We start from the raw sequence: 14,566 nt of genomic DNA, 5'->3' as shown, positions 1-14,566 counted from the left end.
GCCATACTTTAATGAAACTTCTAGTGCCATCCTGTTTAATGCACAGAACAGGAAAGACAATCCACATTCTTAGTTTTTGATCTTGCCCCTGATTAACTTCAAAAAAGTTTTTTTTGCATCTTAGCCTCAGCTGGCTCATATGTAAAACATGTAATAGTGACACTTCACACTGGACCAAAAAATGCAATGAAATAAATTATTTCAATCACTAGATACAAAAATTAGGTAAAGTAGCTCTGGTTTAAAACCCGATCAGAGACTTGGCATTCTTACCATTGACTATACACTCTGAGTAACAGAACTAGATGCATAGGTGACAATAAAAGAACAAGACCTAACAGGGGGGAAAAACAAGACAATGACCTCAAAATATAAAATAAAGAAGTAGTTTCAATAGCATTATATACACGTACCATATGTCACAAGGCCAAAATTTCTTTGAAGGAAACGACACATCTCACATTCTCCTCTCCTTCTGCAAAAGGAGTGTTCTCATAACAAGTACTAGAATTAAGACCAATTGAAGTCAGATCTCCAAAAAGCTTTTGCTATCTTTTGGACTCCTATGAACAAATACATGCACCTTTAAAAAACCATAGATTGTGATTGATACTCCATCAATTCTCCCTGCTGCAAGTGAGGGCAAGGTATTGATCTGACATTTTAAGATCATAGGAGTGCTTTCTCCCATTTGGGGTTATAATGTACAACTCAGTACAACTGCGTATTTTACTTTATTTTTAAGGAAGACCCATATCTATGGCATAGAGAATAGAGTTTTACTTAATGTCAGCCATACTGACTTTCTCCTCCAACTGCGAGAGGAGTGATGGGTCCCTAACCTCATCATACAAGGAGATAGATACCCTCATTCTTACTGTAGTACCCTAGGTGGATCAGAAGAACCTGATCAATGAAAAATTTTAAAAGAAAAGCTGAAAATGAAGAGTAATTATTGATGCAGTTAGCATTGTTGCAGCTGTGTGGCAGTATAAACTGAACTGACAGCTCTAGAAATCATGACTAGCTATCAATAAACAGTGTTCTCCTTGCAGTCAGGATTGGTTTTTTAAAATTAATTTCTGTTGGCATCTCTATGAGAGAATTAAGCATTACTAACAAGCCACTTATCTAATTAAAAGCCCTTCCCCCTCATTTAAAAAATGTTCAACAGAACTTTTAAAGCTATGATCAAATCTCATAACACTGTACAGACCTTCTGAAGCCAGGCTCTCTATGTAAATTATATGTTGCAACAGTGTTACTTTAATAAATAACTTGGCCATAACATATTTTAAAAAAATCTAAATATCTAAGGTCAAAAGCCTACCTAGGTATGTTTTAGTGTTTAGCTCAAAAAATCTGGATTCCTGGATTCCTGTATCAATGGTATAGACCTTGTTAAAAAGTGAAGCAGAACAGGAAGTTTCAAGAAGAACAGCCTGCAAATTCAAGTGATCAAAGAGACTTTACAACTAGGCCAATAAGCAGTGGTGTTGCTAGGAATTTCACAGCTAACAACTGATCTTGCAAAAGCTGCTAGGAAGTACATCACTTTGATCTATAAACCAGTACACATCATCACAAGAGGCAGGAAACACCTATCTGGAGAGGTAACCATAAACTTACGTGTAGACAAAGCAGATGCCTGTGACTATAAATTAGGAATTTATCAATCACCATACAATTAATACTAAATTTTCTTCCAAGTGACAAGAGAAATGTGATCACCAAAGGGGGAAATAGAGAGGGCTGCTGTTGCATGTAGGAGAAAACCACGCACCAAAATTTGTGAGACTAAAGGGCAAGAGAAGCAGAACCAACTGTAAATATGCAGGACATACTCCCAAGTACATAGGAAGGATGACTGGCAAAACCTAAAATAAGCACTACTGGAAGTACAGGAAATCACACTTTGCAGGGCTGGACAGTGCTGATTACATAAAAATATCAGGCATTAGATAACAGTAGAAGAAAGACCAGTTCATTCTTTGCTTGAAGAGCTCTCAAGCTTCACCACCTCAACTTTTAAGAACCAACAAGGGCCACAGCTGCCACTGTTGACTGCACAGCACCAGTCCCATGGTACTGGATACTCACAGCTAATTTACAGTAAGTATCAGTTCTGTGTACAGAGTGATAAGTAACAATATGCACGAGCCAACTTTTAGTAAGATGTATATTGCTAATGAATGAATGAATGAAACCTTTAAACTAGCCTGATCTGACAGCCTTCTAAACACTCCCATCGCAACAGTGCCAATGCCCTGGTACCTATTAGTTACACACCCAAGAAGAGAATATCCATATGCACAGAAGAAACAAATCTCAAACCACAATGACGTTGGAGATGTTTGCAAGCATATCAAGGCATCTAAATAAACCAGCTGTCTGATCCCTAATCAGTGACAAATGTTCCCTCGAAGACATTGCTCAGTAGTCCAAAAGCAAGAACTTGCATTTAAGAAAATAGTCCCTTTCTAGAAGGATGCGCTATAAAGCAAGTCTAACAACTGCTCACTCTTCCTTTTTTTTTTTTCTTTCTAGAAGCAGGATGGAGTGTCAAACACTGCATTTTCTTAAAATAACCATATACTAACCACATCTTGTTCTCACAGTCTACAGCAATTTTGATGCTAAATACAACTATCATAAATCAACGTTTGGATTAATAATGTGCTTTAAATCCCCTAAGATTTGCACAGTACAACTTTGACATTTGGGTTTTCAGCCATTAGCTCATTAGTACTAATTTGCTCGATAATGCAGAACGGAATTTTAACATGATTCTTACACAATTCCTTGCAGAAATATCTTGCAGGATGAAGCTACCCTCCCGCTGAGGATGGTGTTTTTTCTGTTTCAAACTCAACATTCTCTTTCACTAGAAACTGTAGACTCAAAACTCTCCAGTACTTTTGTTCTTAATTAACTCAGCATAACTCATCCTCTGTTTAAGATCTTTAATACTGCTTTTAGCACGGAAATCTGTATGAAGTGTCTACAAAAACCAAAGAAAAAGCACAGCTGAACAAAAGGTTCAAATAATCATACCCTTTTTCCCCATGCACAGACTTTCTATTGTCATGGTCTAAGCCTGGCTGGAACTTAAGCACCATGCAGCCACTCACTCAACCTCTTTCTTTTCCCCTCACCTCAGTGGATTGGGAAGAAGAATCAAAGTAAAACTTGTAGGTTGAGATTAGTGGCATAATTGACAATAAAGCAGAAAACAATAATAATGGTAAATGATAATAACATTGGTAATGAAATGGGAAGAACCAGTGATGCACAGTGCAATTGCTCACCAGCCACTGAGCAATGCCAGGCCCCCTTCCCAGACCCAAGCTGGCCTCCCCTCCAGGTAACTCCCCCAGCTGGTGCTGCCCATGACGTGGTGTGGAACATCCCACTGCTCAGTTTGGGTCACCTCTCCCAGCTCTGCTCCCTCCCAGCTGCTTCTGTGTACCTCCTCACTGACAGAGCATGAGCCAAGGAAAAATGTCCTTAACTCAGGATAAACACGGCTTAGCAAAAACCCAAAACATCAGTGTTATCAACACCATTCTCATTCCAAATCCTAAACATGTATTGGAACAGCTACTGAAAGGAAATTAACTCTACCCTAGTTGAAATCAGGACAATTACATACAGCTATAATACACATTTTAATAGCAAGAGGCAGACACTATCAATCTCAAAGAGTAGGATTCTTCACTTTTTTCCCCCCCCCGAAGACAAGATAAGAAACAAGCATGCACTCACTGTTATGTTTCACATGTAAGGAGGAAACACTTATGTGTTCTGAAATGTCCTTGTGCTGCCATCAAACAGTGCAGCCAACTATGCAAGCAAAGAATTTGGTTCCATACCTAAAAAGATCACTCAAACAAGATATCTCAAGCAACAATGTTCACCTCTAATGCCTCATGCAAGCTGCACCCCTTTTCCATTCCAAACAATTGTTTCTTGTGAGAGTAAGGGCAATCATAGGAGACAACCTATGCTAAAAGGAATGCTACAGGAAGACTGGCAGTCAGGCTAAAAATTTCTTACAGAAATAAACCAGTGCTTATATATGAAGAAAAGCATAATTGGACAATATATGAACAATTCCAGACTAGCAGATAATCTTTCATCATACCTATGCAAGTAAAGCATTATCAAGAAAGTAAAGAAAAAGTCTATAGACACTAAATGTCCAAACTACAGAATTTTTCACATGCTTAGGGGAAAAACCCCCATTAAGCTTGTTTATTAATGCTACTTCATTTTACTATTTTTTTCATTTTACATTTTACTATTACATAATTTATCCTTGCCAAATTCAGCCTTATTGTGATATATGGATTTCTCATGTGAAATTCCAACACAGACTTGATTCAAAGCAGAATACACTCAGCCCATTAAAACTTTTTTCATATGCAGCTCTTCAAGTCAAATAATGTAAAACCTTCAGCCTTTTGATGACTTGCACCTGTTTTACAAACATTTTTGAAGAATGCCTGTCTACTCAGAAATGTTTTCCTCCCCATCTAATAACTTCTGTACCACAGTCTCACTTCAAGTTTGCCAAAGCACACTAACAGCAATGATGGCATGAAGAACTCTAGTCCAATCAGTGAACAGACAACTGTTTAATGTAGCCAAATAAAATGTACTCATCCGAATCCACCAGACCATGTTTTCTCCAAACTAGTAAACAGCTGCAGACACAGTCTGCTTCCCATCAAATGTTCCATGTATAACAAACTACACCTTGTATCTGATGGTTCACTAGTAATTTTTCAATACCATGACTTTCAAAACATATGACAACTATATTTTATTGAAGAAAGGAATGGACTTAGACTGTCCAAGCCACAAATGGAAGACCAATCCAGAAACTGTACTGTAGGTGCCAAAAGTCTGCTGAATGTCAGTATTTTCTGGCATTTTTATTGTTATGAATACAAGTGCAGACCAACTTCTTCAAAGAAAAAACACACTTGAACCATGACAGAAAAGGAAATGCTCACAACTCCTTTTATAACAGCACAGGAGCAGAGAAAATAACTCCTTTAACACTGTCTGGAAAAGGTATCTCAAAGGAGTAGTTGGAAATGTGTTTAAAAGATGGAGAACCTGTAAGATAATTGTACATCCTACATTCTGGTCTTTGGTAGCAATACTAACGACTAGCAACTTGGAAAAACTAAAATTTTGATTGCCACTTTAGTGAGACTGTTAAAGTATAAAACATCTACCCACCATGATTTTTTGTGACTTATTTTCAATGCATTCACAAGAAAAAAATCCTTGTATGCATAGGAAGACAGAGGAAACCAGCTAGACTGAGACACATTTTCAAATCTCTGAACAGCAATAAACCATTGTGAGCTTAAATCAGGTATTTACTATTTTTGTGAGACTGTACATAAATTCCTAGCCTTTAAAACATTTAACTGACTCCTGAACATACTTCAGAGAGCTGATTTTGCACTAGTGTGACTGTTATAAACTGAAATTAAGTGCATCCTTTCAGTGAGCACAACAACAAACAGGATACTAAACTGAGAATATGCAAACAGGAAACAATGACCTGGACTACAATCTCTCTCAGGGAAGACAGTGGGCAGCAGTCTGGTGAAAAATGGGATATTAATGCCTAAAATTCTTATCCTATACCAATGACTAAAATTCTAATCCTGCCCTTATCATACCCTCTTATCCATGGTTGCAGCCTGAATTTCCTGTGGCACACATCTCCAAAAGAGCTCCTCTGCTGTTACTGTGATGCCCAATGGAAGCACAGTAAGGAAATTTGGATTAATGCCACTTTTAGAAGCATTAACTGCAGTTACTATGTCCACTTGTCTATCCTCTGAAAAAAGACAACCAAAACACTAGAGAGCTGTAATAAATTCATTTTCAGTACCTGCTTCCCTGTGGTAAGAATTGTGAAAAGCTGATACTCATTTCCTCCCTTTGAGAGTTCCTGATTTTTACCTGATAAGAGTTCTTATGGCAGAAGGGAAAATTTGCCTGAGAAGAGTTCTTATAGCTTATTCCAGGATCCCAAATATGCAACATTCAAAGCAGAAAATAATCTGGCCATAAATTACCAAAGGCTTACTTGCATTAATCTTTGAAAATGAAGTTGAGCATGTCAAATTTGAGGACAATGACAAACAATCTCTGCAATTCCTGGGGACTTCTGACCCAGTATTGTTAGGTAATGAATGAATGAATTCTTGAATATGTCACAACTCCAATTTCTAGCAAATGTCTGATGATATGCTCAGTAAAATGACTTTCTCCACTGTGACAGAACACAGCAGCAAACACTCGAAGATCTAATTTCCAGTATTTGGCCCCTACATGCAGCTGATTTATTAGAAGAAAACCTGGGGAAAGTCTGAAGAAAACAGAAGAAAGAACATAGCTACATTTCTTTTTTAAAAGATATGTAAATTTTAAAATATAATTAATATATTGAGGAATGTATGCTTGATGCATGACTTCAGCAAAGATTAACTGCAAATAACTACCGAACAGCTGTATGGCCTGTTTTCCAAAATGTATAGAAAGATAGACTGTCCATAATGTAATGTCTTGAATTTCAGCACTAACATAATTTTCCTGCTGACTTTACATCAGCTTGTAGCACAGGTGCAAAAGACTTAGGTTACTGGCAGGCATAAGGAAAATTAATCTAGAAACCAGAGGAGCAGTTTCTCACATTCCATAAACAGTTTAAAAAATTAATTGCAATAGCACACGCATCAGCTCCGGATGTGCAGCCAGCTATGCTATCACTGACCAATGTAATCAGAATTCATAAAAAAGCCAAATATTTCCTCCAAAGGTAATTGATATACACAGATCACATAACCAATAAGTGGGAATTGGTCCTCCCAATTTATTTCTGGAAGTTTCTAGATCTCCATAGGAATGAAAAATTCTGGTATCATAAAAAAAATAAAAGGAAAAGGAAAACATCAGTCATGCAAGAAATGTCATTTGAAGTGAAAATAATTTATCCTTTAGCTACTACTGCAAAAACTGTAATTCACAGTAGATGAAATATTAAAGTCTCTAAAACATATAGGCTATATTGCAGCCCTTATCCTCAAGTGTTACAACATCCAGAAGAAATCCCAACTGACTCATTAAAAGAAAGATCTGATAGTAGAACAATTTACTACAGCAAAACCTCTCTCAAGACAAGGGGAAAAAATTAAAGCCAGGCTTTGTGCAACTACTTTTAACAGAGCCACAGCCCAAAGAGCTGAGGTAACATCACAAACTAAGTAACTTAGTTCAGCACACCAAAACCAGAAGTTGCATACCTTACCAAACTACCTAAAAAGATCGAAAAAATCCTTCTGGAGGCCACAAAAGACATGCTAGTACAAAAGGGCAAAATGGATGTGCTTACAGAGCACATCTGCTGTCTGAGGAAGTCTTGTCATAGAATCTACCTAAGTATACTGCATCAAGCAACTCAAAGCAAATGAAAAGAGCTACAGGGAAGCTTTCTCCAAAATAGTCCAGAAGGAAGCAGGCAGTCTGGGCTGCTTCTCATCTGACACCAAGACACACATGCTCAAAGAAGAACAGTGTGAGAACTGAATTTAAAAGGAATGAAAGGAGCTTCTAATGCCTTAACTGTTCTGGAACTTTGCACAATAGGAATCTGATGCAAAACTTTGTGAAGAACTATAACATATATCACACATGAAAAACCCTTTAGACTTAATATCTCTTTATCTTAAGAAAAAAGGGAAGCTGTATTTCCCTAACATTCCTCAAGCTACAGCCCTCTGCAACATTGACTGTCATACAAGTCCAAGTTCACAAAATGCTAACACAAACACAGGGCATATTATCTGACATCTTGCTCACTTTCTAGATGATAAATGAATAGATTTCTACAAATAACACACACACAAAAATTCTATCTGTTCTAGTGAAAGCTGTATTTCATCAACACAAAAATTCTATCTGTTCTAGTGAAAGCTGTATTTCATCACCTAGCAGACTTAACCTTCACATTAATTCTTAGAAAGTTCCATATCCCGTCATAGGTCTCATTTTATTTTTAAAAGGAAACACCAAAACTACATTATTTTCTGAGTTACAAAGTATTTCTTTCAATTGTAAGCAAGTTCCCCATAACAAAATTTCACACAAATGAGTACTCCCACTTTGGGTGCATATTTTTTAATCTGCTAAATAATGTCTTTAGGTTAAACTTTAACAGAGTAAAATTTAGCTAAACCAGTAAAGTTAAAAGGTGGTCCAGGATTTTGCCACAGATGATATGTGAAATAGTGATGAGTGGATTTGAGTTAGCTTGACACCTCACCTGACAGGCTTTCTTTCTCGTAGCAAATCTTCCAGACTCTTCTCACAGTGTTCAGCTGCCACAACCAGTCTCTCTAATTAAAAAAAAAAAAAAAGTATAAGAGGACTGGGATCCAAATTAAACTCTGAGAGTAGAGACTTCTTGTTGGACCTGTTTGGCAGATGTTGAAGTATTTGGCATACATTGTATACAAAATTACACATAAATAAATGTTACAAGACATACAGCTTATGGATAACACCACTATTTTTGTTTATGAGATACAGAAAATTATCTTTCCAGTTTCCTCATGCAAAGCACTGTCAATCCAACTATCCATGCATCCAGTAGTCTCCTAACAAAAATGTTGAGATTGCCACCTACAATGCTAGCATAGATTTTTTAAAAGTTTAATTTTACAAAAAAAAAAATCCATTTGAATGTTTTTGTTTTTTTTAATACTCCCCCTTTGAAAGCCTTTTGTGGGGGAATTTATACATCTAATTTATTTTTGCACTGTTTTCCTAGTCTGCTCTCACATTTCTCTGCAAGAGTGGAAACTGACATTTGCAAGCAGAACTCCACAAACATTTAATCATTAGGCATAGAACTGACACATGGAAAGTTCTGCCAGCATCAAAATGATAAAATTTGCTGCCAAACCTCCCATATTATATAAAAATTCTTATCTGCCACTCTAACCATTGTTAAAACAGAACACTCTCCTGACTTCATGGTTAGACATTTTATTTACTATCCTTCAAGTTACTTCAACTATAAGAATGAATTTTTTTCCTTCATTTTTATACACACACATAAACCTTCATGTCCTTTATTCTTTGTAATCAAAAAGGCCATGTTTTACTATTTTTTATTTATTAAATGTTATTTTAGTTAATACTTCCTAACCTTTCATCCCAAATAATATTGTAAGAAAATCCCAGGTTTTGTTTCAAGCAGTACTAATAAATACAAATGAAAATTATTAAATTTTTTAGACTTCCTGACTGCATAAGTGAAAAATTACATGTTTGAGGGCAAAGGAAAACACATAAAGAACTCCCTGACCCACAGAATACTTCAGTATCTGGAGTTGGCAATATCCTAATTTTGTAAAAACCTGAAACATTCCATCAAACTGCATTCTAAAAGGGGAAAAAATGACTTGCTCTACTTTATGAGAGTCTGTAGATAATCAAATACATATAATGCACTTTTGTATGAGAACAGTGTTGATTTAAAAGTTAAAGGTGGCAATGACTTAAATTGTCACAAGTGTTGCAGCCTTTTTGTGGAAATTAAGTGCTGTAGTCCTGCTGAGCTTGCAACAGAATATCTAGAGCAGAAAGAAACAACAGAAGTTTTATTTGAGCTAACAATAAGTGTGACAACAGGTACTGAAAAACGCTTTCAAACCTGCACTAGAATAAAAAACCCCTAGTGGGAGAAATCCTAAAGAAATCAAAAGGTAATAATACAGGAAGCTTGCAGCCAGGACATGAGTTGACACCAGCTGCAATCAGACGAAAATGTTCACAACGTCAGAACATGGGTGTAGGAGTTCACCATCAAAAATATATCTATTTCTGTATTCCACACAAAGACTTGGCAGAGCAATTCAGTTCAGGAATTTCAGTGAGGTATAAAAAGAAGGAAGTTCTTACCTTTTATCTGTTAGTGTAACACAACAAGACAGGAGAGACAACTAATCACTCCTTTGAGTCTACAGAGAAGAAGCAAAAGAGCCAATACCACCAATCATAGTAAAGGAATTCAGGAATTTTGATACTGAAAACTGGTCACTTGCTGGTGCTATGAAGGCACTATTCTGCTCAATTACCCTAAAATAAACTGTCACCAAAAAAGCCCCAACCCCAAAACTGTAATCATACAAGAAACTTGCTTGTTAAACAGATACTTACCATGTTTACCTCTGGTAATGTCAACGTACTGGCAAAGTCTGGGATGGGTGATTGTTTTAAGGATTTGAAATCTGCCCAGAATTTTTATGGAGTTAGGTGTTAGAGGGAGGCCGTTACTTCCACAGACATCATGCGGCAGAGCTGAGGCAAAGAAGGTGGAGGCACCCATCACAGTGTCCTTTAAAGGAAACATCTTTTTCACACAATCTTAAGCCCTTCAGAGCAATTCGTGTTCCTTCAACAGAGAACACAGAGTAAAAATTTATCAGCAAAAGACACAGACTCAGGTTACTAGTTGTTTACAAAATAACGCAATTAAGAAGGTTTTATTTTCCCTCAGGAAGTCACACAGGAGAAACAGAAAACTTAAAAATATGGTCTCTCAAATTTTTTCTTTCTCTAAGGGAACAATCTGGTTCAAAGCACAAAATTCCCAATAAAAATACTAAATTTATTCGTGAATCCCAACTGACAGCAACTCACAAAGATTGCACAAAGATCCTTATATATTAAACACATTTACTAGGTCTATGCAAATGGATCTTAGGAAAGACACCTTCTGTTTTAACTAATACAGTCCAACTTAGGATTCTAAAGCAAACATAAAAGAATGATCTCACTTGTGAGTTTTTCTCCCTGAAGAAACACAGACATGAGATATGTACTTTTACATTCTGATAAATATCAAAATAAATAATATTGAATATGAATGTATGGTGTTAAGGAATCAAGCCTAAAAAAAGCAAGGAAACTCCAAAACAGCTTTGACGACTGGAATATTTATATTAGTATTTGTATTAAAAGTCTTATTTATAAAGATACAATACTTTGATATCTCATTAATATTTCATAATTTTTTGCAGATGATTTATTTTAGGATGTGAACAATGCACATTACAATCAGATTTTTCCACTGGAAAGAAATCAATTGGACAGAGTGCAAGCACAAAGATTTACTGGCATGCAGCAGGTTCCAATTGGAAACCCATAAGTGTGTATTTATAAGAAGAACCTCCATTCCTGTAAAAACATCTGCCAAATAAACTACTCAACATCACAAACAAAATATATATTAAACACTTAGAAAAAATAGCTTAGTTTACAGATTCAATTACAATCTTGCTTGGCACAATGATCCTCTAGCGCTTGCTCTAAAACAGAAGAAAAGCAAGTTATTATGATTAGAGTGGAGGGGAGGGGGAGTAAGATTATGCCTGGCAGCAAGATGCATTATGTCTGAAGGAAGGTAAATATGTCGCTTACAATATATCTACTGAGGTAAAACCTTCTTATTTTTACTGTAGAAAAATACTCTTAGATAATACTTCTCTAATGCACTGTACCTGCATTCAGTTGACACTTAGAAAGGAATTTTAATTCAAAGAATTGTTAAATCCCATCAATTTTAACCATTTAAAGTGATTAAACTTTCCTTGCGCTGCAGATCACTTGGCTTACAAGGAGGAATTAGAACACCTGGAATTTGTTCAAGTAGGCAACTGCACAGCTCTCACTTGCCCCCTTTGGTTGGGAACCAGATGGGCAAAAAGCAAGACCTGAGCATGAGATAACAAACAACACTTCCTGTCGCCCACCTAAAGGAATCAATAAAGAATTTTAACAGGTATGGAATAAATTCTCTTCCTACAGAGTTAATTACAGGGAATCCATGAAAGCAATGAAAAAGGCTTTCTCTGATATCAGCAGCCAGTTCTGGCAATTTCTACCCTCACAGTCAAACTCTGATCTTTCCTTAATTCTCAACTTACACAAATTCCAGTAGTAATGAGTAACCCCAAACTTAAGCCTTCCACCACCTTTAGAATGGGACACATATTACAGTTTAAATGAAAGGGTTTTTTTTAACAAATTTTTTTCAGTCTCAGCACTTCTCTAGTAACTTACTGGCATTTCTAAAATTCAAAAAGAATGGTTATAGATATTTTAAAAGTTCATCTGAAAAAAGCTTTTCTCTGACTATTTTTAAATTGAGGGGGTTTGTTTGGTTGGTTTTGGTTTCTTTTTTCACTTCACATTAAAGTCTGGCAGAACTAAAAACACAGGAGAGTGCATATTGTCCCTACTGCAATGCACACAATTCTACACCTCCAACTCACTTTTACTGTATAGAAAAGACACATACTGCATTAATTTTATGATTTGAAGGAATTAATTATATCCTGCAGAACCTCTTTGAAATAAAAACAGGAAGAGAAGAAGAAAGGTTTGCTATTTTAAACTGACACCAGAACCAGTTAATGCAAATTCAATTTTGGGGTTGATTCTGGAAATTCAATTCTGATAATCCAAAACAGCAAGGATGGAAGAGGAAGTGAAGACTTGTTTTATTAGTGTCATCTAAAATTACTGAGTCACTGTTTCCAAAGCACCATTTATTCCATGTATGAGAGACAGTCTGTCACATCTGTGAAACGTGCCTGGAACAAAGATGAGAAGTCCAGGAGTGGATTTGTTGCATCCCACCTCTGAACAACATTCCCCAGCTCCCTACCTTCATCCAAATCCCCTTTAGAAACCTTTATAGTACACAAAAGCACTCACCAACCTTCTCAGCAAAATCAGGAAAAAAAAAGACCTTTAGAAATTCCTGTTCAATATTCAGATTAGCACTATTCTAAAAATTTTGCAGTAGGTATCTTTTTGATGTTCAAAAATGAGAAATAAAATACAAATCAGAACTTCACCTATTGAGCAATTTATTTTCTCCTCCAAATATCTATTGCTCTCAGAGAATAAGTGTTTTTTCTTCAGAAGTCAGCCTTTTCTAGAACCATCATTTCCAACTTCTTCACTGCATTTCCACTTCTTCAGTGCTGAGGCTCCCTTGATTTAAGGGACACTAAGAACTTTGCCCTTAGGGAAAAAAAGGTCAAAACATAATAAATCTGATTCTCAGAAGCAAATACTGCACATACAAGGAGACCAACCTGAATGAGTCCATCCAGTGAAACACACCTATAAATTCCTAGAGCATTCACATGCAGAAATCATGGCAAGTAGACCCACTAGGAACTTGAAATGCCTACTGACTTAAATGCCTCCTGAGTGTTCAGGTGTAAATATTCCTTACCTTATGAAGGCAGCTTTTCTAAATTAAAAGATAATTATATTTTTCTAAAAGCAAAAAATTATGTATTTTTTAAAGCAATTGAGAGCAATTTCAGGAGAGCAGGTACCCTAAACATCCTCTATTTAACACTTTTCCATGAAATCATGATATGCTAAACAAAGTCGACCATTTCATAGGAAGAAATTCTTCCACAGAATAACTTTGCTCTTAAGTCTTAAAATATTCCTGCTACCACTACAGGATATTATTAATTTGATATTATTATTGCTAATATTATTATATGATTAATATAAGAAATAGCATTAATTTGAAATTTTATTATCAAATCAATAAATATTATTAATTTTATAAAATAACTGAAATAGAATATATAACTCTAGCTACTGTTGCTACTTCACAAAAAACCCTGAAACTGAGTGATTTCACAAAGTTTATTAAAATGCAGAATAGGTATTGAAGAAAAGTTGAATTCTGCTACATCAGTATCATAATGAAGACCTAAAATCGGGTTTGTCATCGCTTGATTTATCCGACACACACGTCTGTTCAGGAACTAAACCTCGCACCACAGAAATCGCTTTTACCCGGTTCTCTAAAGGGCTCATAGAAATGTTGGGGACCCTGATCCCCCCTGCGCTGCTACACCTGGGCAGAGACCCCTGGGGAAGGGAGGGGACGGGGAGGGGATGGGGGAAGGGGGTGGGAATGGGAAAGGGGAAGGAGAAAGCGGATGGGGAAGGGGAGAGGGATGGGAACAGGGATTGGGAAGAGGAGAGGGATAGGGGAAGAGGATGAAGACGAGGATGGAGGGACGGGACAGGGACAGGCGAAGGACCGGGAGAGAGGGAAGGCAAAGGAGCAGCAGAGAGGGAAGGCAAAGGAGCAGCAGAGAGGGAAGGCAGAGGCCCCTGTGGTACCTGCGCCAGCGCCGCCGCCCCCGGCCCGCCCCCAGTGATGTCACTGCTCCCCGCCAGCCGCTCGCTGTAGGGCCAGAGGGGCGAACCGCACAGTGCCTGAGTTTCCTTCTTTCCCAACAAAAAAACCCAACATAAACAAAACAAAATAAAAGAGAGAAAGTTTAACACTCTTCCCCCCGTGTATATGCGTGCTCTGCCAGTGCTCTGGAACGACGCGTTGGGCGCCTAAGCCCTGCGCGTGCTGGGGGAGCGGGGCGCTCCCGGGCGCCTGCTTGCAAACGTCAGGCGCTCGCTGGGGCAGCTCCGG

The 14,566-nt window shown here is 37.2% G+C and overlaps 1 protein-coding gene across 3 annotated transcripts in view; it reads right to left on the bottom strand.

Moving 5' to 3' along the window:
• Positions 1 to 14,295, bottom strand: part of TBCK (TBC1 domain containing kinase) — an 87,084-nt gene extending 72,789 nt beyond the window's left edge. Inside the window, exons 1-3 of one of the 3 annotated variants that reach the window (XM_005418172.2) lie at positions 14,260 to 14,295; positions 10,252 to 10,486; positions 8,351 to 8,423 (exon numbers count right to left, since the gene is read on the bottom strand). In XM_005418172.2, the coding sequence (XP_005418229.1) occupies positions 8,351 to 8,423; positions 10,252 to 10,444 (266 nt within the window). In that variant the 5' untranslated portion in view covers positions 10,445 to 10,486; positions 14,260 to 14,295. Of the gene's footprint in view, positions 1 to 8,350; positions 8,424 to 10,251; positions 10,487 to 11,354; positions 11,447 to 12,956; positions 12,975 to 14,259 lie in introns of those variants that run through there. The other 2 variants (XM_031066501.1, XM_031066500.1) reach the window with 2 other exon arrangements.
• Positions 14,296 to 14,566: the final 271 nt, after the last annotated feature.

The sequence above is a fragment of the Geospiza fortis genome, unplaced genomic scaffold, assembly GCF_000277835.1.
Source record: "Geospiza fortis unplaced genomic scaffold, GeoFor_1.0 scaffold11, whole genome shotgun sequence".
Taxonomy (NCBI): Eukaryota; Metazoa; Chordata; class Aves; order Passeriformes; family Thraupidae; genus Geospiza; species Geospiza fortis.
The sequence above is the reverse complement of the archived record's forward strand: the minus strand, read 5'-3'. Positions and strand labels throughout refer to the sequence as shown.